This window comes from Crocodylus siamensis, chromosome 9 (assembly GCF_052110815.1).
Source record: "Crocodylus siamensis isolate JL-2025a chromosome 9, ASM5211081v1, whole genome shotgun sequence".
In the NCBI taxonomy this organism is placed as follows: Eukaryota; Metazoa; Chordata; order Crocodylia; family Crocodylidae; genus Crocodylus; species Crocodylus siamensis.
This window is the reverse complement of record NC_143403.1, coordinates 15752301-15767664: the sequence shown is the minus strand read 5'-3', so window position 1 is coordinate 15767664 and position 15364 is coordinate 15752301. Positions and strand designations below refer to the sequence as shown.

At 43.4% G+C, this 15364-nt stretch overlaps 1 protein-coding gene across 1 annotated transcript in view; it reads left to right on the top strand.

Moving 5' to 3' along the window:
• Positions 1 to 553: 553 nt before the first annotated feature.
• The window catches only part of GPI (glucose-6-phosphate isomerase), a 28022-nt gene continuing 13211 nt past the window's right edge, over positions 554 to 15364 (top strand). Inside the window, exons 1-6 of the mRNA XM_090063033.1 lie at positions 554 to 750; positions 5101 to 5191; positions 6956 to 7024; positions 11630 to 11749; positions 14128 to 14211; positions 14285 to 14431. Coding sequence (XP_089919159.1) covers positions 632 to 750; positions 5101 to 5191; positions 6956 to 7024; positions 11630 to 11749; positions 14128 to 14211; positions 14285 to 14431 — 630 coding nt within the window. The 5' untranslated portion in view covers positions 554 to 631. The remainder of the gene's footprint in view (positions 751 to 5100; positions 5192 to 6955; positions 7025 to 11629; positions 11750 to 14127; positions 14212 to 14284; positions 14432 to 15364) is intronic.

The window sequence follows — 15364 nt, the reverse complement described above, 5'->3', positions numbered from 1 at the left end:
GGCACGAGAGGAGGGCGCAGGCCCCCGAGGTCTGGTACTGCGTGAACCTGGCAGCAGACCCCGCAGGGTTTGGCTGTGACCTGTGGAGCTGCGGCATTGTCAGGTCTTAAATATGAAATGATTGTATTGGAAGCTCGAAATTATCATATTTGCTGAAAAACTGTTGTGCACTGAAAAAATATGCAAATAAGCCGTTGTCGTGTTTACTTTATATTGCTCACTGTAAATCCCCAGGGAGGAAGGGAGCACCGCTCATGGAAGTTGAAGCATTTCTTTATTTCCAAGCAAGCAGCTGTCAGAAAGGCGAGCCCCAAAGTCAGCTTAGACTCCCTGAGTGACTTGGGTTTTGCATGTGCTATATCAATGAGTTGTCTCGAAAATGACCGAGCGTTTTGAACAGGAGTTTTACTATTCCTGACTGCACATCCTACGCGGGTGCAAGCGCCCGTGCGAGCAGCATCGTGGCCTGCGCCTGGCCCGCCCCGGGGGACGAGCTCCGCGCGGCGCGGCGCGGGGCGGGGCGGGGCGGGGCGGCCCCGCTCGCTGCTATAAAGCGCCGGCGCCCGCGTAGCTCGGCCCGCCGCTCCTCGCACCGCAGCTCTGCCTCCGCGCCTGCACCCGCACCCGCACCATGGCCCTCTCCAGCGACCCCAGCTTCAAGAAGCTGCTGGAGTGGCACAGGGCAAACGCCTCCAAGCTCGTCCTGCGCCACCTGTTCGAGGCCGACAAGGACCGCTTCCACAAGCTCAGGTCAGGCCCGCGGGCGGCCCCGGGCGCCGCGGGGAGGTGGGGGATGCACGTGCGCCCGGGCCCGGCCCCGGCCTTCTCCGCCCGCTTGCCCTTGACTCCTCCTTGCGGGCGGCTACGTGCGGGGAAGCACGGCCCTGCGCTTCGTCATGGCGAGCGCCGTGCTCGGGCGGCCCCGGCCCGGCCCCGCGCCGCGGCGCCCGAGGCGGAAGGAAGGAGCGAAGGGCACGAACGCCCCTGCCGCCTGGGCCGCCCCGTGGCTCTGCTTCAGCAGCTTCTGCTTTTGGGCTTTCATAGGGCTTTCTAGGGTCGGAAGCAGGAGAAAGTGCTGAGGACACGTAACCCCAGGCAGGTGCTTGTCTAACCTCCTCTTGAGCACCTCCAGAGTAGGGGAAAGCATCACCTCCCTTGGGGATCCTTTCTGTATTTTGGCAACCCCTTTCCATAAAGAATTTCTTCCTGATGTCCAATCTAAATCTACTCTCCTTCAGTTGGTGACCATTGTTTCGGGTAACCCTGAGGGGCGCCCTGGTAAACGGAGTATTCCCTGCTTGAACCCCTGGTGAGTTTGTAGACGGCCACGAGACCACCTCTCAGCCTTCTCTTGTGGAGGCCCTGCGCTCTGTCGGATAGATATAGATAATATTCTGATTGCTTTGCAACAGGAAAAAGAAAAATTTGGGTAGCCACTGAAGGTAGAGTCCTAAGGGACTGAATAGAATAACTTCTAGTTGGGACAGGGACAGAAGTAACAAAGAGATTGAGAGGTCTGCATAGGCCCCTCATGAGTGGGCTGTGCAACGGAGAGGGGGTTGATGAGGGTCTGGCAATGGTATGATTTGAAGGTGATTTTTGCTAACTTTGAAATGATGAATAACCAATGACTCTGCTTTTTGCTATTTTCATTCCTTCTCTTCCCGGGGCATATCTAGGTTCTTGTCCCAGTATCTCCTGATAAACCAGTACATGTGAATGTCAAGTGACTGGCAAATACTGCTTTGCCCCATTTGAACATGGTCACAGAGCCGAGTTTTGGTCATTTCTTCCTTTCTAACAGAAATGGCTCTGTGCTGGTAAGGGAGTGGTCTGCACCGTCAGAGGACTGAACTAGGGAACATGGCAGTGAAGCACCACAAGCCTCTTCTACTTTTGCACACCAGGACGATAGTAACAATGTTGCCGTGTGAGCCATAGACTCTGTCATGGTCCTATTCATTGACATATGACCAGCACTGTACTCGGGTAGATACATTGCATCCATTTCAGGGTGTCACACGCATGGAGCGGATGGACTCCAGTCCCACCTTGCTCCTTTGGAGCTAGTACTGTTTGGGATTTCAGCTGAATTATTTGGCTGCATGATTGCAGAATTACAGATGGAGGCTTTTGATTCCAAATGGAGGAGCACAGAATGAAATTGTGACTGTGTAAACATGCCTGCTAACGTGCATGGTAGATAGGGAAACTCCAGAATGTAATGTTTAGAAAAATTCCACCCAGAATATAATTATCTTGGGTATTATTTAGTAAATGCCTCAAACTTAAGTTACCCAACTGAGTGCCTCACCCTTAATATAGTGTCTTACATAAGTTAGGCCCAAAAAAGACTTTCATATGAAAACTTGCATATCCTAGTTCTCGCCCGCTTCAGAGATCTGATCAAGCCTTAAGGGACACTTAATGAGACCCTGACACTGAAACACTAACTCTGATGCTGTGACAGAGCTAGTTCTAGAAGCATGGGAGTGTTCAATAAAAACAGCCTGTTGCCTGCTGTAGGGGATCTTGCACCAAAATCAGTGGCTATCACACACAACCCAGGAGATACCCGAATTCTAGACTAGTGATTTCTACCCTACCCCCCAGAAGCCAGTAACGTAGCGCATGGAGTGCTGTGGGTTTTATGTGTTCGAAGCAGCTTGCCCTTCTCCGGATAGGCCACTGAAATCTGCACCAGCTGAAGGGGCTTTCTGTTCTAACCCAGAGTTGAGTGCATTGCAGTAATCTGGACTTGCAGTTGCAAAGATGTGAATGATAGCAGCAAGGCCTGTGTCCGAGAGAATCCAGAAGTGCCTCCAGGCTAGCTGCAAATATAAGAAAAGCATTACATGTCACCAGGGAATCCCTGAGCAATGATGAATCCAAGGTTGTACACAGCTTTTTATATTTAATGAGGTAGAGGGAGAGGCATATTTTGCCTAGGTCCATGTAAATGGCTTCACTGGAAAGGGTTACATCACTTAAGTGTGGATGTGCCTTACGTGACAAGCCCTTGTTTCCGTCTGGGTACCATAAACCATTAGATGCCGCATTGCAGGATGAACAGTATAGTATAACATAATTGATTTGTGGGTCTTCTGGGTTTCCTTTTAAAGGAAAGGACATTGGAGTCTGCAGTAAGATTTACATTGTACCCCTTCCTACGTCACCTGAGGTAGTGGTAGTTGGATGTGTTACTGTAGCCAATGTAGCTCTCTTGTGTGGAAGGTAGGCCTGCGATGTCAGCCTTCAGGTGACAGAATACTCTCTGACATTAATTGCTACTAATTTTTAGTAATGAAAAATTAATCTCAAACTACTTAGTTTCCTGTATATTGAGATTGGTTTGTCCTTCATTTGAATAAATAAAATATGCCTGTGGAAACATGGAGTCCAAGTTTGTGCAATGGAAATAAAGTTAAAGGAATACATCACACAGTAAGTGTTGCCCTTCACAGTAAGGGGTGCCAGAATCTGAACTGGGCTTCCAAGAGAGGTGGAGCTCTCCCCCACCCTGGGAGTCTTCAAGAGGACCCCGGCACTCTTTTCTGCCCAGGGCAGGGGGTCGGACTCAATGACCTACTGAGGTCCCTTCTGACCCTAACATCTATAAATCTATGAACCATACAAGGAGTAGAACAAGATCTCTGTGACTGATTACTTTCTGCTGCGTTGCAATCTGTGATCTTTTTATTTTTGTGGGGTTTTTTTGTTTGTTTGGTTTTTTTTAACATTCTGAAAAAAAAATAGGGAGGGCGGATAGTTCATCAGTACAATGGGATCAAACTTCCATTGCATGAAGCTTGTTTGCTACATTAAATATCTGTGTCATAGCTGGTAGGGTCAGAAGGTACCTGAGCAGATCAAGTCTGACCCCTGCCATCTGCTTAAAGCTTTTAAAAGGGGTTGTCTGTGCATTGCTTTTGTACAGCTTTAAGTAAGACTGTTTCTATACTTCAGTCAATGTGTGCAAGCAGCTCCTGCAGTCATCTGAGCTAGTTTGAAGCTAACTGGGTTGGGTACCAGTAATAGCGTAACTGCAAAGAGCAAGAAGCAGCAGACCAAATACTCTCAAGGCAGTAGTTCTCAACCATTTTAGACTCTAGGCACTCCATAACTCTTGTGAACTGATCAGCACCCCATTTCAAAAACTATTATGGTGCCTGGCTCCTTGCAGACGAACCAAGCAGTGGTGTAGAGGAAGTGGCCAGGCAGGGAGGATCTTGAGCCTGCATTTATCTCCTCACTCCTCAGGTACCCTTCAAAAGAGCTCTAGGGCCATGTTGTATAGTACAGATGGATCTTAAATCAGCGCACAGTTCATCTGTAGTGTGGATGTAGCCATTCAGCAAGCCCGGCCCTGTCTTCCTTACCCTCTTCCTTTCCATACTCCTTATCCCTTCTTTCTTTCTCCTAGGTAATCTGACTCCACTTTAACTATTGCCCTGCTAAAATCGCAGAACTAATATGTTATTTGCTGTTATTTTGGTCACTCTGCATGTGAACAAACACATTTTGCATATTGTATTTTAGGCAGATCTAATGCTATAAATGTGCATTTTGTGAGACTTCAGACTATAGCCTCCAAACAAAGATTAGTTAATTTGGATAGCTCCACTGGACGGTGAGGATTAAATTATACAGTTTGCAAGTGGGATTAATACTGAGTGGTGTGTGCATCCTGATTGCTTTTGTGCTTGGAGCTGTAGGCTATTGGTCACCTTTTTTGAGTGAGAATGAATGTGGGTATTTGATATGCTTTTTTTTATATTGTTGTAATTGTTAAAAAGTAGCCTCACTTTGAATATGACTTTTTTATTTCCATTAATGTTGGATAGATTTCTGCCTAATGTGAAACAGTTACAAGTAGAAAATGGAGGCTATAATTCACCCTATTGAAAATTATAGTCTTAAATTAAAACTACCCAGTAGAAAGCCTAGTAAATCCTCTTGAGAAACCTGTGGGCAAAACTGTCCCTTAAGTCACTCTTATAGCTGTTACAGAACTATGGCCCAAATTATTTGGGTAATCTTCCTGCTGGTAATTTCTCTTTAGGGAGGGTACAATTAAACAAACCACACTTCTTTTGGCAGCTTGACTCTGAATACTGATCATGGGGATATCTTGGTGGATTATTCGAAGAACCTCGTTACAGAAGAAGTCATGAAGATGCTGATTGACCTGGTAACTTCTTAAGCACCCACAGTATTAATAAGAACAAAATAAACCCCATACAAATGTAGAAGGTAATCCTCCGTGGGAGAGACTGTTCTCGCTCGGAGGACCTGGTTCTTTTCCATTGTTGCAAAGATTTGATGTGCAGCAAAGATGTGCCATAATGAGGTGGGATTGCTCACAGAGCTGAGGGAGGCAAGACGCTGTAAAAGATGGCTGCTGTCTGTTCTGTTTCTCTAGGTAGAGCATCCAGCAGAGTGGGTTTTTGTTAAATTTGGCAGGAACAAATTTAAAGTTAAAGTTGCTTCTATGCAGCTAGCTATTCTGTTCCCATGTGCTTGCATTAGCCATTCTTAGCTGGGCCGTTGTGATTTAACTATCCATAAATAGAACCATCAGGTACTTTTAAAGAGCAATATAAGTGCGTTCTCTTTTTTCTTTATGGATTCAAACCTTTATATTCTCAAAAACAAGAGCCAAATTCAATTATTACAGGTGATGTACCCTTAATGCTATTTCTCGTCTCACTTAAGTCAGGGCTGTCCAACTTCAAAGCGACTGGAGGCAGCACATCACACCAGTCCAGTCCTGGGCTACAGGCTGCATGCTCCAGGGGCTGTAAATCCTTCAGTCTTCCAGTTCCCTGTCCCATGCAGCCCCCTTGCCCCTACCACACAAGTCCCCAGCCCTGTTCTTTACCCTGGCCTGCTGTTGCTGCACAGGCAGCAAAAGTCCATCCCCTCTCCTCTCCTCTCCTCTCCTCCCCACACTGCCACTGCTAGTGCAAAGGCAAGCCCTACAAGCAGTATGAGCCCGCACCCCATCCAACCCTGCCTCTGCCACCACCGTACAACTCCCCTTGTCCCCTGCTGGTGTGTTCATGGAGGCAGCAAGCTTCCCAGGTCCTCTCTGGCTCTGTTTCTTGCCCCAGAGATCCTGATTGCTGTGACAGCAGTAGGTGTGATGAGGAAATGGTGGCCAGGTGGGAGCCCATGGGCTGCACATTAACTACTCATGGGCCATGTGCAGCCTCTGGGCCACTTTATGCAATGCTTTATGCTTTGTTGCTTAAAGAATCTGAAAGTCTGAGACTGTCACTTCTGGTGGGATATATTCTTTAAAAAAAAGAAAAGGTTTGCCTGAATAACTTCCATGTAGCACCCAGGTTTGCTGTCCTTGCTGGCTACCCATGTCACAGATGAGGGGAACCTTGCATATTTGGAGAAATTTAGGCCAACAGTAATGTTTTGTTTTCCCACCCTACTGTCTTAAAAATGGGGGGTAGCCTAGTGCATTGGTGGTGCTGACAAAAAATTAATGAAAAATAAGTTGTGAGCCTCTGTGTATTCACTATTGCTAACATCCCCCCCCCCCATGAAGAAACACTTGAAACAGGATCATGTCTTGTCCCTGGTGGGCCATTTCAAAGGGACAGTTTTGGGTGCTGGCCTGTATCGGAGGCTCACAATGCATTTGGCACACTAGCCACACTTTGGGAACCTCTGGTAACTGTTTAAAAAATACTAATGGGCTGCATTTGATGCATGGGCAATGCTTTGGGAACCCTTGTTCTAAAGAAGCAGCTGCAGTCAAATGGGAGAGTGACTCTAAAGCTGCAAAATCATGGATCATGTCAGCCAGTCGCATTTTTGATGTAGCCCATTCAGTATTTTATGCAGCTAAGGGGTCCAACTGCAGCACAGAGGATGTTCCTTTGGGACATTATGGCTTCTTACTATCCTTAAGTGAACAGTCTATTTTTATACTTCTCAGGCCAAGTCCCGGGGCGTTGAAAATGCTAGGGAACGAATGTTCACTGGGGAGAAGATCAACTTCACTGAGGTAAGGCTATTTCTGTCATGACTCTGTCCTCACAGTTATGCATATTTGTGCTGGGTGGGGGAGGGGTCTAAAATATAGTTGTGGTGCCCTGAACTAATGAACATGAGGCTACTATTCGTTTCAGTGCTTACTGTACATACATACTTTAGGGAGGAGGCACGAACAAGCTATGATGATTAATAGGCGTTGAAGGGACACCTTTGCAACATACTGGGTCCCAACCTGGCACAAGCATGGGGAACTGGACTAGGAGTTGCTCCCACAGTCCCTTCAAGAACTGATGCAGTGTGGGGAAACAAGTGTTTTCCTTTTTTGTTCTTGTGGTGGGAAGGAGACTGAATTGCCCATTTGCAAATTTAATATGGGAATGATTGCAGGACTAGTCTTAAGCAGAAGCAAACCACAGGCCTAGCAGACTGCATGCAAGATATTCTATAGGAGCTGACACCTGTAGCTCTCATCAGCGGGCAGTATTTATCAGTGGAGGTTGGTTGTAAACGCAGAAATCAGTACTACTTAGATAAGAACATGAGCATCTTCCCCTTTTTCTAGTCTAAACACCAGCATTACCTTTTTAGAATGCATGCTGTCCAAATTTGGTGTGGGTCTTGAAGACTGCAGAAGGCAGGACAGGCTGGCACCTTGGAGACTAACTGGTTGAGAGGCATAAACTTTGTAGGCAATAGCCTGTTTCATCATACCATCCAAAGTATGATGTTGTCTATGAAAACTTATGCCTTTCTGAACTAGTTAGTCTCTAAAATGCCACCTTGCCCCACCTTCTGCGTGACTTCAGACTAACACAGCTTTGTGTAAGATTTAGGCTAGGTGGTGTAAAAAAATGCATGTAGCTGCTTATTTTGTTGGCTTTTCTTCTTTCTTTCTTTCTTTTTTTTAGCAAAAGGAAAGGGAAACAATTAATTCTAGCAGAAAGAGTTCAAAAGCATGGAAGGACTATGAAATAGTAGTCCTTTCATGCTTTTGAACTTTTCTGCTAGAACTAATTGTTTCCCTTAGCTTTTTTGTTCACACAAACTGAGCTTTTGCACTAGCACTGTTTGCTCTGAGTAGCTCAGCAGTTGCTGGAGTATTTGCAGAGGTTGTCCACTATGCAGGGTTAGAAAGGCAATTCCTTTTCCTTTTGTATTACTTGTTTTCACTTTATAGACGCAACTGACTCAGCCTTAGCCAGTGTATAGGAGGTCAGGGAAGAGAACAGGGTAAAAGTAAAATAAATCCTTAACTGGAGACAAAACTGTCCTCTGCCTTTTGAGAGCAAGCAATTAAAGCCTCAAAAGTGAAACTTCTGATTTTTAAATTTATGTCTAGCTATTGTCACCAAAAAATGTGCCTGCCGCTCAGCTATAGCTGTGTAATTGCCTCCGTACAGACATTGATTTTCAAAACATTGAAAAGTATACCTTAAGGCAATTGAAATCTTCCAATTCTGAACTCCCATCCCAGACTCAGCTCTCCAGACAGTTGATGAAGCAAAAGCAAGCTTCTGTGGGACAGAGCAGTGAAGCCTGTTGAAGCCTGAGAAACAGGAAGCAATTCGGGGAAAAGATCCCTGGTCCTAGTTCAGGCAGGAATTGCTGTCTCCTCCTTTGGAACTACAGGTTTCTTGCAGAGTAACTCTTCAGCCCTCCCCACTGTCACCCAGGTGTGAATATCCTATTTCTCAGGAGTGAGTTGACTTGGCAGGACAGTACTCTGTCCCACAGTCCTGCGGAGCTCCTGCTTTATCAGCTGCCTGGAGAGCTGAGTCAGGGTTGGGTTTCAGATTCCATCTTTTCCAATATAAGCATGAAGAGTGTGGTCTGTTGCAGAACACTCCCTTGGGGTTGCCCTCACTTCCCTGTCTGGGAACAAACATATCTGTCAAGGTAATTGTTTAATCAGAAAATGACACTGAGATGTTTAAAAGTAGTTTAAGCTGCGACATGCTCAGTCCCACAGTTCACTCCCTATTTCAGTGCTGCTAATGCGAAAGAAATAGCATTAAAAAAGTTGCTTTCTGCCTGGGGCTCTTGTATATATTGAGCAGAACTATGGCAGAAGGCTTCTTTAGAACTAAACCTATATATTAAATTTGCATGCTATCAGGCCATACAGAATATCTTATCAAATGAAGAATTTATTATAAAATGGAAATAGCGTCATGAACTAACACAGATATTGTCAAACATTGATAGGCTCTCAGCTCATACTGGTTTGGGTTTTTTCCACCCCCCTAGAAGGTAGTTGGTAGTTTTGAAATCTTCTACCCAAGGGAGCAAACGTGCTGATAAACTAGATGGTGGGTAGTGTCTGCTTGATCCTTCTATGTGTACCTCTGTCTATCTGTGTGGCATGCCATTCTGGTGGTATGCCCAACTAGGGAATAATCCTTTCCTTCACCCCCAATTTAGAAACAGAGAATGTCTTCATAATTTAGTTCAGGAAGTTCTGGTCTCCTGAGCCACAAGCTGCAGCACAGTTGGTTTGTATTGCACACTTGGTGGCTAACTCATAACATTTGGCGGTTCATATCTTCCTTGTCTTTATCCTACAATGCTGTTCATTGTAGTAGGGAGTAGCGAGGCATACCAGACTTGTTCTGTTTGTTAATTACTGCTAGCTGTAGCTTTTCAACCCTAGATTAGAGCAGCAGTAGCCTCTAACAATCCATGGACTCCCACTGTACGTGGCAAGGGCCATGTTTTAGCACCTGACTTTCATATATTAGTTGGAAGTTAGGGAGTTGGTGTGCCTCTGAGAACAGAACTTGTCTGTAGTTCAGGGTGGACAAAAATCAGCAATTAAAACAGATTTTTAAATTTTAATTTGATTTTTTTTTTTTTTTGTTAAGATGCTTTAAAAAATAAAGCTATAAAGATGGTTTGAATTTAAGATATGTTTAAGCTCAAAGATACCATCATGGAGTAGGGATTATAACTTCTAATTATATACTATGAGACGATACTTTCATGTAACCTTTTTAGAAGTTTTAGAAATGGGTCACAACAGGCCGTGGACTATATTAGGGGCCCCATCCTATGAGGTTCTTAGAGGCTTCTCTATAGATTACTGAAGATTAAAGAAAACCACTCTACTCAATGAGACTCAGTCTAAATGAACCCATTAAGCATCTCTGTGATGCTTAGTTTCAGATCTCAAACTGTGGATTGGTGTCTCTAGAGATCATAGGCAGACAAGGTTCTTTGGGTAGATGTGATATATTTTATTAGACTAACTAATAGCTGGAAAAAATGCTCTTTGCAAGCTTTTGGGCACAAACACCCTTCTTTAGGCATAGGGAGAATTTGTTGTCTCCAGAGAGAACATCCTTGTTAAAGGCAGCATATGGAGATGAGAGATAAGACCTGATTACCTACCCATCACCCTTACTATTGTACTGCAAGTTTGTGTACACACAAAGCCCTTAGCATTTTCTAGAAGTGCAGCATTTCAAGAAGAATAAAGGCTATCAAACAACAAGACCGCATTTTTTTTTTTTTTTTTTTTTGTAGAAAGGAATGATTAAATCAAGGCTTCGTGACCAGTGATCTAAATCATGATTTAAATTGATATGATTTAAATCAAATCTACCATGCCATACCTTAATACAGTGGTTCTCAATTTTTTTTGTACCAGGACCCACTTGTAAAAATCAGTGGCCAGTCCTAGCTCAGGACCCCTCACTCCTGATCCTCTGTTCCCCGTGCCCAGGCTCCAGCCCCTCAGTGCGTGGGGCAGGGAAAGCCCCAAGCAGTCCCTTGCAGACTTTCACTTGCAGGTTGGCAAAGTTCCAAGTCACAGTTTTTCATGTTTTTCTTTTTTAAAGGAGACTCTATCTTTAAAGTTTGTTCATCTATTTTTAAAGTTTGTTTGCAACCCTTTCATATGGTCTTGCGACCCACTTCTGGGTTGAGAAATGCTGGCTTAATATGTTAACACTGCATCCGGGTATTAACTATGTGAGCATTCGCAGAGCAATTTTATTGAGAATAGTAGTATAGAATAGTACACTTATCACATCCTTTCCTATGACATGGCTTCTATTAATATGTGCTTATCTACCTATTCCAAAGTAGTTATTGATAAACTGCTGAAGAACGTTCACTCCCTTAAGTATAATATCTTGAGTTGATTATAGAATCAGCCCTAATTGTTCTTTTGTTGCATAACTTTCACCTACTGAGCTCAAAGTTGCTATACCTCCTCGAATGTTGAAAAGCGGTTGTAATGCATCTTACATTTCACAAGATCTTGGACTTCAGTTACACATTTTATTTCATTATATTTCACTACAATCCATTATTGGCCTACTGGACAGGTTGCACACCTCCATAGAATGCTTTTTTAGACCATGTTTCACTGATTCTTACAAATCGAGTCAGGTGGTTGGATGCCATAATACTAGCTATGTTGGGAATATGGAGAGATGCAGTCTACTGTTAATAGAAGTCTTTCACTTTAAGAACCTAAGAGATCCTTAGGTAGTGTTCAGGGCACTAACGCCTGCCTACACTGCTGCCTTTTAGATGTGGTGGTTTATACATCTGCACTGCAGAATTGCTTCTGTTAACATTTTTATATATCGACAATGCTTTCTTATTTCAGAACCGGGCTGTGCTTCATATTGCCCTGAGGAATCGTTCCAATGTTCCAATATTAGTTGATGGCAAGGATGTCACTCCAGAAGTGAACAAGGTGTTGGACAAGATGAAACACTTTTGCCAGGTATCAAGCACCAGAGTTAATTTGTTTCAACACTTCTACTTGTATAACTCTGCTCTGTTGCCTCTAATATGGAGCACTGCACTGCCTAACTTTAGAAAGAATGAGGGGCAATAGTAGCTTGTACTAATGGATCCAGATCTCACTTGAATTGTTCTTTGAATGACTGACTCACCTAATTCTCAAGGAAACACTTCCCTGATTTCTCATTTAGTAGAGGAGAGGGCTTGCAGTGGGGGAAGCGCAGGGGAGACCATTCTGCCTGTCTCCTGCCGTCCCCAAGCCACTCCTCCCCCTTCTCCCCCCACACGAGGGCAGGAGAGGCAGCATGAGGACAGGCACAGGCATGGAGATGCAAGGGGTGGGGAGGGCATGTGGTAATGGGTACAGGGGCCAAGTGGCAGGGGACAGGCATGGTGGGGAGCAAAGAGCAGGGGGCAGGCAGGAGTCTGGCTTCTCACCCTCCTGTCCCCTACCATTCTTTTCCCCGCCACTTCTGTTGGGGGGGGGGGTAGGATTTAATTTGAGATGACCCTCCAGTACTGAGATTCTATATATGGAAAATTATAACAAATTGATAAGATAGAATATAAGTACTGGGTATTCATCTTAAACTTAAAGTAATCTTGGATTCAGGTAATTATGGTGTATTGGGGGGCATATTTTTATGGCACAGATGGCATTAAGGCACACAATTACTGTTTTTTTTCTCTCTCTAACTTTTTTTAACAACTTGCTCATATCAGATTTGCTGGAGAACAGTTATCTACAAGAAACTTCCCCTTAAAGTCATTATTCTAATCTGTGCATCAGTCTGGAGGTTCCCAGCTCACTTACCACTTCTGCCAGTTGCACTGACAATTCCAGAATGTTTTATCCAAGAGGAGTCCTTTTACTATAGATTACTTTTTATAGTCTCTTCTAGTTATACAGTCATTTCTTGTGGTCTTCTGTTAAGACATCTGTAACCTTCAACTGTACTTGCAATTTTAACTATATGACTATTCACTCTGGTTAGTTCAAACATTTACTCCAGTCATAAATAACTGCTTTGGTTTGGTATAGCATTAGCTTTAAAGTGTAAAAGTCTGTTGGATTAGTCCTGGTATCTGCCATAGGCACAAAGAATTAGCACTCTAGGGACAAGTGATACAGGAAAAAATATGGATACCAAACTGGGAACTGGCTTGTGACTCGGTGAGTTTTATTTGCCTGGGTGCCAAACTTGGATGCTAATGAGCTCTTGTCTGCGCTTGGTAGTTTGAGAGTGTGAATCCTGCCCATGTGGTAGTAGCCACTGCCTGACAAGCATGTGGTTAGTCTATGCAAAGTGAGTTTGGACTAGATCCAGTTCCCAGTGGATAAATGCCAAAACCAAAATAATTGACACTAATTGGTACCCATGTTGGCAGTCTTAGTCTAAGCACTGAATAAGCCATAGAAATCGTACAGCCTCTTTATACCCTAGAAGTTCTTCCTCATGGTTAGGATAAGAAGTATGGATGGTGCAATGTGGGGAAGCTGCCACTGCTACTGTCTTTGCTAGACCTGTTAGGTAGGTTGGACTTTGGTCTTCAGAGCTAGCACCTGGAAACTTTGTCTTCATGAAACGTGCCCATGTGTGTTACCAAAATAATTGTATTTAACTAACTTGTTCTGTCCTATCCCAGTGTGGACATAAAACCTGGGGTCACTTGATTTTAGCTGAGGGTAAAACTCAGCAGGTAAGATTTAAAAGCGTGGTCTGTAACTGAGGTTGCCATAACTACTACCATAACCATGTGTCTAAAGTTTTTCTTTAGTGGAGTCATTTTAACTTAAAAAGGCATAGCTGAAGAGAAAGTGCTATTGGAATAATCTGAAGTGACTTAAGCACACTGCAGGAAAGTTGCGACATTAGAATTGGGGAATTTCTTTAGAGATCTCTCTAATTTTAAATTTTGGTATTGGTATTAGTATGCAGAGCTTTGGCTGGAGTGGTGTGGGGGAGTCCCTTGCATACTGAACAGCATGAAGCTTTTAATATTCAGTACTGCCTTACAGTAAGGGGCACGTTCTACCTTGTGAACATCAGGTACAGTTCTCACTAGTTTCGAGTAGAAACGTGCCTAGGTAAAATCTGATTTTTATTTTTATTTTTTAATTTGGCCCTTTTATAGGGCAGTTCCTTTCCAAATTATCAAGCCCTGTTTCTTATGTTTCTTTACAGACTTTATTTTCTTAGCTGTGCATTTGTTTATTCTGTTTTCTTTTGATTAATAGGAGAGCCTACTTAGAGCCTCTTGGCAGGAGTTGATAAAAATAAATATACTGGTAAATTTCTTATAATTTAATCATAATTGTGAAATAAATATATATATATTTTTATATATTTATTGTAGAAAGTTCGTAGTGGAGACTGGAAAGGCTACACTGGAAAGTCCATGACTGATGTGGTCAATGTTGGCATTGGTGGCTCAGACTTGGTAAGCTCTGTGGTATTGATTTCCACATATCCGTGTGTGTGTGTAAGATGCTAACTATTTTGCTATTTTTCAGGGCCCCCTGATGGTAACTGAAGCACTGAAACCATATTCCAAGGGAGGTCCCCGTGTTTGGTTTGTGTCTAACATTGATGGTACTCATATGGCCAAAACCCTGGCTGAGCTTAATCCTGAGACTACACTCTTCATCATTGCATCTAAGGTATAGCAAATACACATGCTTGTCTCTAATTTTTCTTGACTTGTGAAAGGTTTGGCCAAAATAAATGCCCATGAATCGCAGAGCATGCAAAAAAGAATTTCCCATTGTTTAAATTATGCTCAGTTTTTGTCCAAAAAAGGTGAGCTGTATCCAAAAAAGATTCTGAAAACATAACTTATGATCCTTCTGGCACGGAGTCCTCAACATCATTAGAGTTGGGGCACCTCTAAGAAAATGCCAACTCTTAGTTTTCACTTGTTTTTTGACTAGGAGAAAAACTAGATCAATTCTACTGTTGCAGTAAATTCAGAAAGACCATAACTGAACTCGGTTGAACTCTCTGGGGTTTTCTTCTGAATCTTGTGTGTGTTTGTGCACCTAATATTCTGTGGAGTCCTTAAAATTCAAAATGAGGTTTAACTTATCCCCGTACTTTTATTTTGGGCACTTTCCACGTTTACATTGTAACTTTTATTTTAGACTCAGCTTCTTGAGCCGTAGGTTTTTTAACACAATAACTTTAATGCACTATATAGTACACCCAAGCTATCTTGAAATTAGGATTTGGTAACATATGTCCTAAATTTGTTGTTTGTACTGTGGTGCTGTCTGAGACCTTTTCTGTGTACTATGTAAGCACATAACAAAATGACAATCCTCTCTTCAAAGAGTTTTAAAATACTAAGCTATTAACTAAGCTACAGTAAGTCTTTTTAATTGCAACAGGGGAAGAGCATTCTGCTTTTCTCAGACTTACTGGAGTTAGCTCTACCTTCATTTATTAATATAGTTACTGAGTGTTTTTTTGTCTTCCTCTTTGGGAAATACAAAGTAGACTGTTCTGCCTGCTGTCTTGTCTGAAGAAATAACAAAGACAGAAATGCTGTAGTTCTATGATTGGCCTCCCTTCACTTTGAGACCAAAGGGGTTCTG